The sequence below is a fragment of the Nannospalax galili genome, unplaced genomic scaffold (assembly GCF_000622305.1).
Source record: "Nannospalax galili isolate Female #2095 unplaced genomic scaffold, S.galili_v1.0 scaffold256, whole genome shotgun sequence".
Lineage (NCBI taxonomy): Eukaryota > Metazoa > Chordata > Mammalia > Rodentia > Spalacidae > Nannospalax > Nannospalax galili.
The window spans coordinates 626,524-643,009 of NW_008337804.1; the positions used below are offsets into that span (position 1 = coordinate 626,524).

The 16,486-nt window shown below is 37.1% G+C and overlaps 1 protein-coding gene across 2 annotated transcripts in view; it reads left to right on the forward strand.

The window, feature by feature from the left end:
* Positions 1-16,486, forward strand: part of Ncam2 (neural cell adhesion molecule 2) — a 571,884-nt gene that overhangs the window by 429,414 nt on the left and 125,984 nt on the right. For both annotated transcript variants that reach the window (XM_008832733.2, XM_008832734.1), the window contains exon 10: positions 11,353-11,540. In XM_008832733.2, coding sequence (XP_008830955.1) covers positions 11,353-11,540 — 188 coding nt within the window. The remainder of the gene's footprint in view (positions 1-11,352; positions 11,541-16,486) is intronic.

The window sequence follows — 16,486 nt, forward strand, 5'->3', positions numbered from 1 at the left end:
GTTCTACCCAGGGACCAGCACTTTGAAGTCTCTTATTCTCTGTACATCAGCAAGTTGAAGCTTTCTGGGTTAATCATCATTTATTGGATTAGGAAGCTTCACTGCTGAGAGTTGAAAGATGCCTTAATTATTTTTTCTACTGTTTGCTCCACTATGTTCCCTGAAACTTAGGTGTAAGGGTTGTGTTCTAGATGTGTCATTTCTTAAGAGCAAGAAAAATGCTATGCAGAGGGATATTAAATATTATGTGCTAAGTAAATTTATACTTTATCTCTAAGCCTGTGGTCAAATATTTCTTGCAGTTTACATACAAATTGGGTTTGTGATATGTATGAATACTTTATCAAACTTGTTTAAATAACCATAACATATTAGTAAAATGCAACACACGAGTCAGTAAGTTCATGTAAAGAAATTAAAGAAGGCCTGGCGTGGTGGTGCACGCCTGTAGTCCCAGCACTTGGGAGGCAGAGGCAGGGAGGCAGGAGGATCTCTGCGAGTTCAAGGCCAGCCTGTTCTATATAGTAAGTTCCAGGACAGCTGGGGCTACAGGGAGACCCTGTATCAAAAAGACAGAAAAAAAAAATTAAGGAGGTAAATTATATTTCTTCTATATCTTTGTTTAAAAGCATTGAATTGCATGAAATTCTCAAATCAATAAAAATATTTTTAAAATTAAAAGAATTAAAATTTAATAAAATAGACAATTCAAAAACTTACTAACCCCTCCCAACCCCATCAATTATAATTATTTTATTTACTTTTATTTGTAACATTAAAACAGTATTATTATTGCTCTTCATGTGTGTGAAATGGTTGAAAATAATAGTACACCATATCTAGGATCATCTGAGAAAGTCCTATAAAATTACATATTGTAATTTTTTGAATTATTTAGTTTTGGTTTCCATGTATGAGTGACTTGCATGCATATATTTAAGTGTACACATGCATGAAATGATTGTGGAGGCCAGGTGCTGCATCCTCTGGAACTGGAGTTACAGATGGTTGTTAGCCACCTTGTGGGTGCTGGGAACCAAACCTGGTTTCTCTGCAACCCCAGCCTGTGCTCTTCTGAGCAGTCTCACCAGCCCCCAAATAACATAATTTAAGCAACTCATTATTAAAAGTGTGAACATGTACCCATGTGCAGAAAGAGAAAAATACTCTTAAAAAGTAAAATATTTACAATATTTTAAGGAAGGAGAAACTAATAATCAGGTAATATGGAACACAATGAATTGCTTAGGCTCGTGTAATTATGATCTAAACTAACATTCTAGAAACACGTTTAAAAATCTAGGCATCTCAAAGTGTTTTATATGTAGCATATGTGAGGTCCTAGGTTCATGTAACAGCATTATAAACATAGATAAATCAACAAATAAATGGTAAGTGAAACAAAATGTTATTTATTATATATGTGAAAGTAATTCTGAATCTCTAGGCAATGTGACTTGTTTAAAATTTTGTGTTACAATTAGGAGAATAATTTACAGTGACTAGAACACTACTGTAAAAGGCTTTGAAAAATATTTTAATTTTATTTCCATAATTTTTCATAAAAAAAATCTTTGTCCCAATTGCATTTGATTCATGAATGCAAAAACAATAGTTCTTTGTAATTTTTCCTAACCTACCTTGTAAAATATTTTTGTTCTATGATTTCCTTTCTTTAGTAAAAGATCTTTATATTCTGAGCATAACTTAGAGAAATTTCTCGAAAGATGTTAATCTACCAGTGGTATAAGTTCATTTCAATATATGACATTAATTTTAAAACACAGCTTCTTAAGAAACTTAAATTTCCATTACATATACATGAATTTTCACATGGGTATTCACTATTTGAACAATCATGCCTCCTTTAATGAACAAAAAATATGAGATGAATTTATGATACTTTGATCTGTGAAATTGTACATAAAAATAAGATTTTTAAAAAAGAGTTTATAGGTATATATGGGATATTTATTAGACACAGCTTCCATCACAGCTGGATAGAACAACCACAGGGAGCATGGTGATTTTAAGAGAAAGATTATATTTTAAAAGTAGCATAATTAACCTCACTTACAATCAACCTGCTCAATGACCAGCCATAATTATATCATTAATAAAAGTCAAATTAGAGAGAAATCCAGAATAGGCTAAGATCCACATACAGGTGTCTTTTAATATAAGTGATTTTTTATGATGACTTGTGGGTCATAAAATATTCTGAGATTTATGCATAAGTTAGCTCTTCAAATTTAGTATGAAAGTGAACATTCAGTGTTATGGTTAATTGGCAATAAGCACACATCTAATTTAGTATTCCACATTGCCATTAGAATTCCCAGGATGCATGGACTGATTCCAGTTAATTGCCATAGCTGATTCTGCATATGCGTGAACATACAGTAGAACTCGATCTATGAAATCATTAATTGAATTATCCTCAAATGTGCCAAAGGATATATTAGCTTTTACTCCCTGGGTAGTTTCTCAGTGCATAAATCAAAAGAGGAAATTCAAATGACTGAAACAAGAATCAATGTGCTTCAGAAAATGTTTGGAATGCAGTTAATTCTTCACTCATTAAGGGGCTAACTTCCACACAAAATAATCAATGAGAGTTTAAGAAAGAGAGTGCATTAGAGTAAAAATAATTCTAGACTGCAAAATTTTATGAGTTTAGAGCTTTAAAACAAATCCACATTGCCTGCTATGCTATGTGAGGGGGTGATACTTAAATTAGATATTTATCTTGAGATTTCAGTTTTCAATTATTCATTTTATAATTACTTACTGAATATCTCTTCCATGTCAAATATAAACTCCGGTATTGTAAAAACTGTAAAAAAAAGTACCTTCATCCTCAATTTGTGAAACTTTCATTTTAATTCAGGCAATGAAACACACAAGTGTCAATTGAATGAGGGCATACTTCTGAATGTGTGTCCTTTGGTGATTTCATCACAGAGTGAACATCATACAATGTGCAGACTATGAGGCTAAAAGAACAATAAGCATTCAGTTTATGTTATTGCCTTTGTATATGTGCTAAGAAAATATCTCTATGTCTTTATGACTTCATGACTGTCTCTGAAAAATTGATTAGAAAGTAAGACAGGGCAAAAGACTCACTACAGGAAAGTTAAGGAATGTTTAGGGTTTAAGCAACAAAGTTAATCCAGATGGAGTAGAGGTTTCAGTGTCAGATGCACAGGTTTGTACAGAGCCTTGTAAAATAAGAGAGAAGTTGGGAATGAAGGGTCATGATGAATGTTTTAAAAAGTTCTAAGGCAAACAGTAATTTACCTCGTTGGACACATGTAAGTCAATAAGGAAATAAAGAATTTCTAAAGCCGATCTGGCTGAGATTATGAACTACACACTGTATGAGCATATGCTGAGACATGTAAAGGGTTAATTCTGCAATTATGCTTCAATGATGAGGAATGAATAGCAGAGCTTTCAAGACAAACAAAAGAAAAAAACAAAATCCCAAATAACAAAAACAAAACATCCACTTCATATTTTAAAAAAAGAAAACTATTGTTACTGTTTGTGATTTTTTAAAATATAGTGAAAAGCAACAAATATGAAAATTGTATTCCACAGAGTAACATGAGTAGATGAGAAAAAGTTCCTTGAAGTATGTAACTGTTTTGACAGAACACATGACAGATGTACTGTCATCTTAAATTTTGTTCCACAGTGAAAATATATTATCAATGTGCATTTTAAAGACAGATTTATCTTTTATTTATCTTTAAATAACTTTAATTCTTTGAAAATTATTTTTATTTTTATTTCTACATATGTGTGTGTTTGTGTGTGTGTGTGTGTGTGTGTGTGTGTGTGTGTTTCATGTGTGAGGGGCTACACACAGAGGCCAGCAGAAGGGCTTGTATCCCTAGGAGACTAAGTTACAGTTGGTTCGAAGTTACTTGTCTGTAGTGGGTTCTGGGAATCCAAGGAGGTCTTGTGGAAATGTAGTAGATATTCTTGACTTCTGAAACATCTTTCCAGCCCTTAAGTAAGTTTCTTAAATTCACCCATTAAGTGAATAATACACATTTTAGTCTATTATCTGATATTATTATTCATGAACTAGTGAAAATTTAGATCAAATATGATGCCTTTCAGGTGCCAGTTTCTGTAATAGTCTTTGTTCGTTTTGCTTCCTAGGAGAAGGCAGAATTAGGGTTCTGGTCAGCATTCATGGAAAAAAAAATGAATGATTTTAGAGCCAGAGTAAGAAATGAAAAGAGAAAGTGAAAAGTTTACCTTAAGCAAGCAATGAAATGAAGAAAGAGGAGGAAGAGGAATAATGAGAGCTAGCTTCAGGACCAGCCGTGTGTCTCAATGGAGGGAAAACTGCAGGAGGGACTTCAGCAAAACAGAGGGGTCTTGGAACTAAATCTGAATGCAGATTTTACTGTTTCAGGGCTGGACCTGTGGTGACATTGCTGTGGATACAAGTTTTAGGAAGAGGACAAACTCAGATTCAGATGCTTGCACATGAGACAATGTCTTGTAATGCTGTTAAGTTTAAAACAAATTAGATGAAGGTCATTTACATAAGAATTGCTTAAATTTTTCTAACTCAACTTTCTGTCTGTAAATCTGCAATTAACTTAAATATTTTCTAATTAGGGGTCATTTATTCTTTAAAATATTTATTAACAGTGGTACTTTAGAGTCGGAATTCAAAAACTGCATGCAGATGTCTTTTATCCCACCACTTGGAAAACTTAGAAGGATTATCACTCTTTGGAGTACAGCGAGGGCTACATAGACAATATGATCAGAGCTGAAAAAACAAGACCCTGCCTTAGAAAAAAAGGAGGAGGAGGAACGGAGGAGAAGAAAGAAACAAAATTCATGATACTACTTGTTTACAATATCCTAATTCATAATTCATATTTTCCATGTAGTTCATGTAACATATTGATTGGGGTTTTCTTTTTGTCTTTTTGAGTCAGGGTCTCTCTGTAGCCCCAGCTGTCCTGGAACTCACTATGTAGACCAGGTTGGCCTTAAACTCACAGAGATCTGCCTGCCTCTGCCTCCCAAGTGCTGGGACTACAGGCGTATGCCACCACGCCTGGCTAATGATGTGGTAGCCTAGAGATATTACTGTTCCCAATAAGGACCACTATATTATTTTCCTTCACATATTCTGTTTAGAGAAAATTTTTATAAACCTCAGAAAATTAGCAATAACCCAAATGGTTTATTTAGCCTTGCCAAAAACAGATGTTCTCTTTTACATGTTCAAATACCTCTTCAGTTACAGTAAAAATCATCTCTGTATTTATTTTTAAAACTTGTCTCAATCGCACATTTTCTTTTTGTAAATCTTTTATTTATTTTTATTTTATGTGTATGAGTGCTTTGCCTGTGAATATGAGTGCCCATCCGTGCTATGCCCTCGGAGGCCAGAAGAGGTTGCCAGATCCACTGGAACTGGAGTAACAGATTCCTGTTAGATGCCATATGGGTATTGGAAAATGAAGCCCAGCTCTCTGCAAGAATAGCCAGTGCTCTCAACTGATTAATCATCCCTCTAGCTCTCTAGCCCTGCATCCTTTCTTTTTTTTAGAAATATTTTTATTAATTCTTTGAGAATTTTAAAGAATATATTTTAATCATATTCGGACCCAATTTCCCATCTCTGTCCAGCCCAACGTTATGTCCTCTACTACTAGTTTTCTTTTTCTAAAGGCGTATTGAGTCTAATCTGTGCTCCCCAAATGCTCTGTCCCTTGGAGTCTGGTCAACCTACTGGGCATTACACCTTTAAAGTAAACAGACTCTCCCTCTCCCAGCAGATCTCAACTGACAATTCCTCCTCACCTAGAACTTGGGCTTCTTGCCCTCCTCCCCTATCCATGCTGGCTTTTTGTTTAGTTTGCACTTGTTCAGTGCTAGTACATGCTGTCGAAAGTTCTGAGAGTTATGTCTAGCCACAGATTCCCCTTGTATTCATCTACTATCTCTGGCTCTTAGAATCTTTTATCCCTGTCTTATGCAATGATTCCTGAGCCTTAGGATGAGAAGTCCAATTTGGTGCTGAGCCCTGCACAGTCCCTTATTCTCTGCACATTGACATATAGCTTCTTATAGAACTGGATTTTGAGAAATTTGAAAATGACTGCTAGTTCAATTCAATGTTGAAAATAAATAAATTCAGAAGCAAAACAAATTAATAAATAACTATTAAACAATAATCATTGGCAATTCCAAATTAAAAGCAATGCAAATGCAATTTCAAATACAGTAATTTACTCACAAGCAAAAGCTAGAAAATTATTTGTTGTGTTCATCTGTTTTATATATGTGTATTTGTTAGTTTTCTGTTGCTTGAGAAAACAATGTGAACAAGGGAAGGTATAGGAAGAAGAGTTTATTTGGGTATAGTAATAAATCTTAGAAACCACTTTAATATTATATTTATTTGAAAATAGTATTAGGCACTCCCCTATGTCCTGTGGCCTGCTAGCCACATGCTCCTAGGCCTGATATAAGTGTCAGGTATGGGATCGATATTAAGAGGCAAAACTCAAAAATTTTTAGATAGTTGTTGGTTAATCCCACAATATTCATGCCCTTATTATAAGTGCACATATCTTGTGAAAGCAAATCCTGTTGAAGCATGCAGGACTCACAGCTTGGTAAAGTTAATGATATTTTTTCTAGTATGCATAACACTTTTTAGTAGTTTGAAAGCTAGGATATAGAGACAAAGCTTTGAAATCATTGCCAGATTGAGTTTTCCTTGTTTTTCTATAGCTCATGCCATAGTTTCATTAGCAATAGGGCCCTACCATCAAGTTTTGGTGGCTAACCAAGAGCAGGGGTGGTGGTCAATATTGTGTAAGAGTCAGTGGAAATCCTGGTCAACTGCTTCAAAAGAGGTTGCCCATGACTGGCATTAGACTTACTTTCTCAGCCATGGTGTTTAGTAGGACAGTGTCTCTCTGTTATATGTTAACTTCTTTTAATCTCCTTTTATAATATATATTTATATTCTTTAAGAAGCTTCTATAGTGGTAGGTTTCCTTTTTTTTTTTTCTTTTCTAAAGTCCTTTAGTGTTTTTTTGTAGACTGAGAACTTAACTACTTTGTTGTGTTTTCAAAAAAATCATTTTCATTTTACTGGTTGTCTTTATTTTCTAGTTCCAATCTTGCTTCTTTAGGCTCTACATTAGACTATACCTCAGCAGTAATTTTTTATTTCATTTGTTCTTACATTTTGTTTCCATTAGTTGTGGTAATAGGTTGTTAGAGTAGTTCTACTTTTATGAAAAAAGCATTGATTTCGGTAACGTTCCTTGTTACTCTTATTAATAATTATATCACCAATACCCTGTATGATTTACTACATCACATCTCCTTTTCCATTTGTTTCATCCAACTTTAAAACTGTTTTATGAGATTTTGATTTAAACAATTCAGGATTTTAGTAGTACATTACGTGATCCCTCTGGAAAATCCCCATGTGCAAATGAGAAGAGTTTGTATTCTGCAGGTACTGACTGGATGCTGTGTTGTTGCATGCCTGCTAGATTCTGTTGGGCTTGAGCAAATTTACCTTTGTGGTTTATGTTTATAATTCTTCTTCAGGTGCTCTGTTTATTACTGAAATTGAAATGTTCAAGTCCTTATCTATTAAATTTATTGTATTGTACTGTACCTGTCCATTTTGGGTCCAATATTTCTTGGATGTATATGCATGTTCCAATATTTGTGGCGTACATATTAAGAATTGACTTTCCACTTACTCAATTGACTCTTTATCATTGTATAACGATTTCCTCTTATCTTTTTAATAAATGTTTCAAAAGCCTTATTTATCTACAAACATGTGTACTTGCTTTCATTGTAATTTCATTTTCATTGTCTTTTCCCATCCCTTCACTTGTAGTCAGGATGTCTTAGAGATGAAGTGATGAATTGAATTTCTTATGAGAAGAATGGTTGGAGATATACATATATATTATCATATATGATTTGTGTATTTATGTGTAGATATGTTACATATATATGTATGTGTATGGTAGTCACTATATGTCTTTAAATGTAACATGAAAGCCATTTTCTTACATGTATTTTTAACCCACTGTATTTATTTCCCTTGTCCTCCCTCTGTATAATTTGTGTGGTCATGTGACTGATTTTAATAGTGTGTTCTGGCATTTTAGATAGTACTTCTGGTTAGTCCATCGCTGATGGGTTTCTTTTGTGTTTACAACTCCTCTTAAAAAACAAGATATTTTGTTATAAAAACCTAGGTTGAAATGATAGAAAGCCCTCAAATATCCATAAAAAGTTAATAGAACTAATAAACTAATTCAGAAAAGTTGTAGGATGCAAAAATCTGTAAGTTCAATGGTGCTATAATATTCAAATGATGAGTTATCACAAAAACAGCAAGAAAGCACTGTTAAAACTCATTGTACTCTAAAAATAAATATTAAAACTATGTAATTTATGATATCTATAAATATCTAGAAATTATTTAATTAAATAAGTGTAATAGTCCTGTAACAAATTTTTACACAGCACTGAAAAATGAAATTAGGAGTGCCTCAAAACTATAGAATGTATTTTCCTGCTTATGGACTGAAACAATCAGAGGTATTAAAATTACCATATTTCTCAAGGTGCTATACACATTTAATGAAATTAGAATAAACTACATCTTTACTAGAAGTTCATATCTTCCTAAAATCTTTACAGAACTGCAAATATATCTTTCAAATATAATAAGACATCTTCAGACAAAGACTTAAGCAGGAATCTTTATTCTACTTATTTCAAAAATACTGTATTATTCAAGTCAGCATTTATTTTTATAAAAAACAGATATGTGTGTGTGTGTCTTTGTGTGTGTGTGTGTGTGTGTGTGTGTGTGTCTGTGTGTGTGTAAAACAGAGTAGAGAGCTTACATACCCACCTACACATTTACAGAAATCCAATTTTGATAAAAGTGCTGAGAACATGCACTATGGAAAGGACAATATTTTCATTAAATGTCCTTAGGAAACTGGATATTTACCTGCAGATCAGCCTCTGCAGTCATGTACACAACAATGGTGGTTGTCTGCGTTGGACTGGCATGAGATGGGGGCAGTCAAATATAAGCCACTAGAGCAAGAGGTACACAAGGGACTCTACTTCTTACTCTATAACTACTGGCTGCTGATAGATTCTGAGAAAGATGGAATTCACTGTCTATGGTGGATGAGCTCCAGGTTTCAACACATAACTTCATCCCTTTGTTTATGTAGATGGTGCTGATGAATACAGTGGATCTGAAAATACAACAAATAGACATGAATATGAGAAAGAGTTCTGTAGGAAAGAAGGGAGTAGACGAGGGGACAGGGAGCTGGAGAAGAGGAGGGCTAGGGTGGTCTGGACATACATGAAACTGTCGAAGAATACATTTAAATAAAAAAATTCCAAACTAATTCAATAAATAGATGCAATACTTGAAAATATAAAATTATGAAAAGCAGATCAAAAGCAGATCAAACACTGATTCTTCGGATAAAATTCCAGATGAAAACAAAAAAAGCAAGACACAATGAGAAAAATGAGATTACAAGTAACTAAAAAAGTTTCTGTACAACAACAGAAGCAATGAAAAGAATGAAGATCAAAATTATGATCAGAAGAAAATCTTTGAAAATTAGAGGAAGGAAGCTGGAAAGATAGCTCAGCCATTAAGAACACTGGTTGTTCTTGCAGAAGACCCGGGTTCAAATCCCAGTATCCACTTGGTTGCTGACAACTCTCTGGAATTCCAGTTCTAGGGGATCAGGTAGCCTCTTCTGTCCTCTGTGGGCATTGCATGACATGGGTGCACTTACCTACATGCAGGCAATACACACATACATGTAAAAAAATAAATAAATAAAATATTAAAAAAGAAAATTAGCCGGGTGAGGTGGCACACCTGTAGTCCCAGCACTTGGGAGGCAGAGGCAGGCAGATCTCTGTGAGTTCAAGGCCAGCCTGGTCTACTTAGTTCCAGGACAGCTGGCGCTACAGGGAGGAATGATTGATATCCTCTATGTATAAGAACAAACAAAATAAAGGGATAAAAATACTCAAACTGAGTTTGAAATACACCATGAAACCAAACTGATATTTCTAAAGAAAACATGCTCAACATTAGTAATAATTAGGAAACAATACAAAAAAAAAACCTCAAGAAAATACAAAATCACCTCAATGAGAATAGCTATAATCAGGTTCTCATAAAACAGGATGTTTGATCCAGAAGACACGAAGTAAAGGGAGCCCTTCTCCATTTTGGAGTAAGAAGGTAAATTAAAGCAGGCTTTATAGATAACAGAAAGGAGTTGCAACATTAAACTGGAGAGAAATACCTTAAAGCTGGAAATCCATCTGGTCATCAGTTCAGCTGCTGAATATAGTTCAAACGGGAGTGAAATCAGTATATAGAAGAACCTTCTGTGCTCTCAGGTCCATGGATAGAACTTTACCTGAGGGACCAGGAAATCGGGAAAAAAATCTGTTTTGTTAACAGATGAATGAATTTAGTCTAGTAAATACATAAGAGAATATAATGGATCCTTAGATTAAGTGAAATAGCAAGACACAGAAATTATGCAGTCGCACATATTAACTCTGAAAGAGTATTTTTTAACAGAAATTAGCATTAAGATGTTGTCAAAATTACTGTAGGGATGAAAGAAAGCTTGAACAATGTGTATGCTGTCATTTCAAATAAGATTTCGTACCTCCTTCACAATATTTATAGAAAGATTTTTGTGACTAGGAAAAAATTAGGTCACAATAGTAGCAAGTCTCACTTTTACTAAATTGTGTTCTAAGCACTCACTCCATAATGTGGATTTTTCCAGAAATATTTCCAATATATATATTCATTAATTCTAATCAATTATTTTTTGTTAGATTGTTATGATTAAATTTAAATCTGAATATTATTTGTTTTAATAATTCAGATCTTTCTCATATTTGCAATTTTAAATTTGTGATTAAAGACAAAAATGTGGATGTTCATGAGTCTTAATATCACATAAAATGGTGGTGTGTGCCTTTAATCCCAGCACTTGGGAGGCACAGGCAGGCAGATCTCTGTGAGTTCAAGGTCAGCCTGACCTACATGGTGAGTTCCAGGCCAGCTGGGGCTACAGGGAGACCCTGTCTAAAAAAAAAAAAAAAAAAAAAAAAAAAAAAAGAATGAAAGCATAAAACTAGAAATGTGAGTTCCTTTTATAGCCAAATACAAATTGGTAACATTTATATTAATTAAAGGACTTATATTATAATGTCTGTCTATTTTCTAATAATATTATCTTACAGATGCTCCTAAGTTCGTTTCAAATCAGACGATTTATTACTCTTGGGAAGGAAATCCAATCAATATAAGTTGTGATGTGAAATCAAATCCACCAGCATCAATCCATTGGAGAAAAGAGAAACTGGTTTTGCCAGCTAAAAACACCACTAATTTAAAGACTTACAGTACAGGAAGGAAGATGATATTGGAGGTGAGTCTTTATGTATACCTCAATATGTACATTATCTTAGCAGTTAGCCCTTATGGTAGAATGGGCTTAAATATAATTTATATAAATACATGTACACATTTTTGAATATGTCTTATAAATATTTTAAAAGATTGTGTGTTTAGTAAATGGCATATTTCTTATAAATGTTCTGTGTTCATCTATCATGTAAATGTAAAACAATGATTAAGTCTCATGAATTTATTTTTGGAAAGTAAAGCAAATATGTTGGGAAAAATATGAGGGGGAAAATTATAATTTACCAGTTATTAAAAGTCAAAATGCTTAACTTCCCTGTAGATGCTTTCATTGATTCTTGTTGATACGTTTGTTCTGCTGTGACTGATATATAAATGCTATGTGTTATGTGTTGGCTAAATTTTTACAATTTTAGCATAGTTTCTAAGTAAATGAAGTGTGCTTTGTTCATTTTAACTCTATGATCTAAATTCCATATGTAGGTTTTATGTAGGCACATGACTGGCTTTTAAATAATTTTGGAGGATGATGCTTTCTTTTCCTTAATAATTACGGATAGTGTATGTATGAATTTCTAAGATTTATACAGTTCCATAACAATGCTTATCCTGCCTTCCTTTTTATGACTTCATTGGTAAACTTGTGAATCTGCTTTAAGTCATATTCAAATGAAAAACTCCCACATGCTTCTTATAAGGCTACCACATGCTTCTTATAATGGTGTAAGTCAAATTCACTGCACGTGGCATCCAATCACTTCCTCCCATGGTCCTTGCAACAGCCTGAAAAAAAAATTCTCCAAAACCCGGTTTGAAGAATCTTACCGAGTTTATTGGACTTGATAGCTGATCTTGCAGTGAGGTTTACTTAAAAACAAGCAGGGCCCTCCATTCACAGCTATGTTTGAAATTCCACACCCAGATATAACTCCTGTTGCTCTGGAAAGACTTACAAAATGGTGAGAGACCAGACTCATAGTTTTCCCAGCTTTTGTACTCTTACCTCCTCCCTTACAAGAGGCTATTGGTCAAGTGATTGGCTGGAAGAGGGAAGGGGAGATTCTTTGAAGAGCATGAGAAGAGGGCAGTCCATGGCTTGTCATCACAGGGTCAAAGGAACATCCATGTCACACTCCATCCCTTCCTCCGGCCCTTACAAAACTTTCCACCTGCCTCTTCCATGAATACCCTGAGCCTCAGAAAGGGTGAGGCGACCTTTCCTCCCATTGTAATAGGGCACTGGACTCTTCAAATCTCTGCATCCTCTGTTTATTATGGGCTGATGGCTCAATTTAGTAGCATTCCATCTACTATAAAAACATAAACTGCAAAGAGAAAGAACATGTAAACAGTAACTGCTATAATAGGACATGGGCATAAATACAAATGCTTGGATGGTACTTTAGTAGGCCCATCACATCCATCTAACAATACAACTGCACTCTCTTCTCCAGTGAGGCCTATAACCTCTCCTTCCACAAGGAGGTGGCCTGGTCTACAATACCAGATGTGTGTTCCAACCCTAGGGATGGGCATTAGGTCCAGTTGATAATTAGCTGGTTGTACATACACTAATCAAGCCACTTTGCACCAGCAGGAACATCTTACTTCTCATATTGATAGTGCAGCACATAGTGTTCTTCATTGAACAGGATAATGGGCGACAATTCTCCCCCAGCCGTCTGCAGAGCACCTTCTGGCACTAGGAAAGCCACCCATCCAGTGCCAGGGAGTTTCCAGCTTAGTCCAAGCTTGAATTCTCTCTCTCCCATGCTCACATCATGCAGCGTCTTCATCAATAGCATCTGTACACCATCCACTTCAGGTGTACAACCAACATTCTTGACAATTGCCTTTATAGTTTTGGGGAACTCTGAGGTCCCTTTGGCCAACTGCTCATAGGGAGACAACCAACCCCTGTTACTGGGATTTTCATTTAACAATCTTATGGGTTCTGGAAGGGCCTTTTTCCACCCCTGGTGCACTCCTTCTGGACTTAAGGTTTTCAACTGCTCCTTAGCAACCCGTTTTTTTCTTTCAATTAACCCTTCCTGTAGGATTGTATGGAAGGTGGAAATACCATTGAACCTTATTATCCTTAGCCCAAGCTTGCATATGTGTACCTGTGAAATGAGTGCCTCTGTCCCTATCAATTTGCCTTTGGCACCCAAACATGACACTGAGATCAGTAAACCCCTTGATAGTAGCCTTGCCCATCACTCTCTTGCAAGGAAAGGCCTGTGTAAGGCCTGTGTAAGTGTTCACACAAACGAGAGCATATTTACAACTCTCGCTGACTGGCAGGGGCCCTACATAATCTACTTGCCAGTCTCTCACAGGAGAAGTTGCCTTGTGTACATGTGCCATGATGGCATCCATCCTCATGGGCTAAAACCGGGAACATGTCTCACAGGCCTGGAGAGCCTGTTGGATGTCAGCATATTTTACAGGAATGCCAGCTGTTTTGGCTATTCTAAATACCGTGTTGGCTCTTCTGTGCCCTGACTTGATATGAATCCAGTGAGCTGCTTCTAGGGGAACCTGAGGGCAGACAGCCCTCACCTTGGTGAAGGCATCAGCTTCCTCATTCCCGGAGAGACTCACCAGGCAGTGGGCAGCCACATGGTAAACTACCAGGGTCACTAGCTCCTCCTTTATTTTATTATATGTCATTCCACATTTGTTGTCTCCGTAGTGGCATCCCATCACCTGCCAGTTTTCTTTCTCCCACTGAGCCATCCATAAGTTAAAACTTCGAACACAGCCCAAGTCTCAGTACAAATTTTAGCTGGGTAAGGCTCCCTTACTATTACTATTCACACAGCTCTCAATTCAGCCCATTGACTGCTTTCTCCTTCTTCCCTCTCTAACCATATAGTGTCAGTGTTCATATGTATTGCCACTGCTACCTATTCTTGTCTGGCACCCCTGCTAGTGCCATCAGTATACCAGACATCAGATGAAATTGGAGGAACCCCTCCTAGCACTCGGTCAGGTCTTGCTGGAGGGTCAAATATAAGAGCTGGAGGGAGAGACTCTGTGACTTGAAACGACACTGGTCCGAGTACTGCTTGCATGGCATTGATGACGGGCTGGCTGATACCACCCCTTGCTGTTGCAAATATGCATGCCATCTTTGCAGCATTTGGTTTGGGGCAACCCCTGACAGGGGCTTGGATAACGGGGCCTCTGCTCATCCTTTTATTTGAATATGTGGTTTTTACAGTAATGAGGGTAGGGCCAGTATTGGATTCCACCTGTTGCAATGCTTTGTACACAGCCATCAGTTGCTGTTTTCGAGTTGTGTTTTGGGACTCTGGCCCTTTCCTTGATTGGGAAAATAAACTAATTGGGACCCTCTATTCAGTTTGTTGTGGCCACAAACCCCACCCATAACCCTCAGGGCTCCTGATGACTTCCAAGAGGAAGGGACACCGAGGTCTAGGGGCAGACAGCTGTTTAGCTTGCCCAACCAGTACCTTGGCCTGCTCAAAAGCCTCTTGGGCCTTTACATCCTGACCCCATATAGCACCTCTTTATATTAGATTACACAGGGGATGGGTAACCTGAGCAAGGTGAGGCATAAAAATTCGCCAATACCCTAGAAGTCCCCAAAATACCTGCAACTACTTAGCATATATTGGAACGCATTGTTGTAAGATTTTCTCATCTGCCGCAGTGGGTATCATGTGAGTTCTACCTGACCATAAAACTCCTAAGAATTTTACCGCTTTACCGGGCCCTTGTACCTTCTGTGGGTTGATTTCCCATCTTTACTCCTTCAGGTGCACTTGCATGTTTCCCAAATGAGATTCCAAATCTGTAAGGCACTCAGACTTTCGCATTATGTCATCTATGTAGTGGAACCTCCTTACAGAAGGAGGGCAGGGTAAGAGGGCCAGGTCCCTGGCCACCATCCCATGACAAAACGTGGGGCTGTGGAGGTAACCTTGGGAAAGTGCTCTTAAAGTCTATTGTCATCCATTGCACTTGAATGCAAATTAATCTTGGGATTCAGGAGCTAGGGGAATACTGAAGAATGCATTAGCAAGATCCACTGCAGCATGGAAGGACCCCATTTCCTGCACCAGCTGATCAGTTAGTAGTGCAATGTTGGACACCACTGCATGAATGGGAGGTACCACCTTATTTAACTCCTGGTAATCTACAGTCATTCTCCAGGAGCCATCTGGTTTCGTGATAGGCCAAACAGGGCTATTGAAAGGGCTCTGGGATGGGAAGAAAACCTCTACCTGCTCTAATTCCTTGATGGTTTTGGTAATTTCATCTTGACCCCCAGGCACCCAGTGCTATTTGATATTCACCACCTTCCATGGGGTGGGCAATTTGACTGGCTCCCATATTGCCCACCCCCGAGTAATTGCCTTTACTGTTTGCACCCTAAGCCAAAACTGTCTCGCAGTAGTATGTAGGGTGTGACCCAGCAGGACATCCTTCCCTAAAATGTTCTCCGAAATGGAAAGCTACACAACTTGTACTCCTGGAGGGGGAAGGAAATTGCCCACTCCCAGAATGAGTCTAGTCCGCTTTACTCATGTGATTTTATCCCCATACCCATCCACTGCTACCCACTAGCCCTGATGTTTTTGGGGATTGCTGTGAATTAATGCACCCTCTGCCCAAGTATCCACTAGAGCCCATGTGTTTGTATATTAGTGGGGTACCCATAAATCCTCAACTCAGCATGTGGCCTCCAGTCACCTAGTCCTCACCTGGGCAACCTTGGCCACCCCATCAAGGCAGTGGTGGTGGTGGGGCATCCAATCCAATGAGACTGCCTTCCTCTGAAGCAGGGGGCTCGGTTGGAATTATCCACACCTCCTGGTCCCGTTTTTCTTACTTCTGTGGTGAATTGCTGGTCTGGTCTTAAAGCCTCCCACAGGCTCACCATTACAGCATTTGGCTGCCCATCTATCTTGTCCCTAGCAA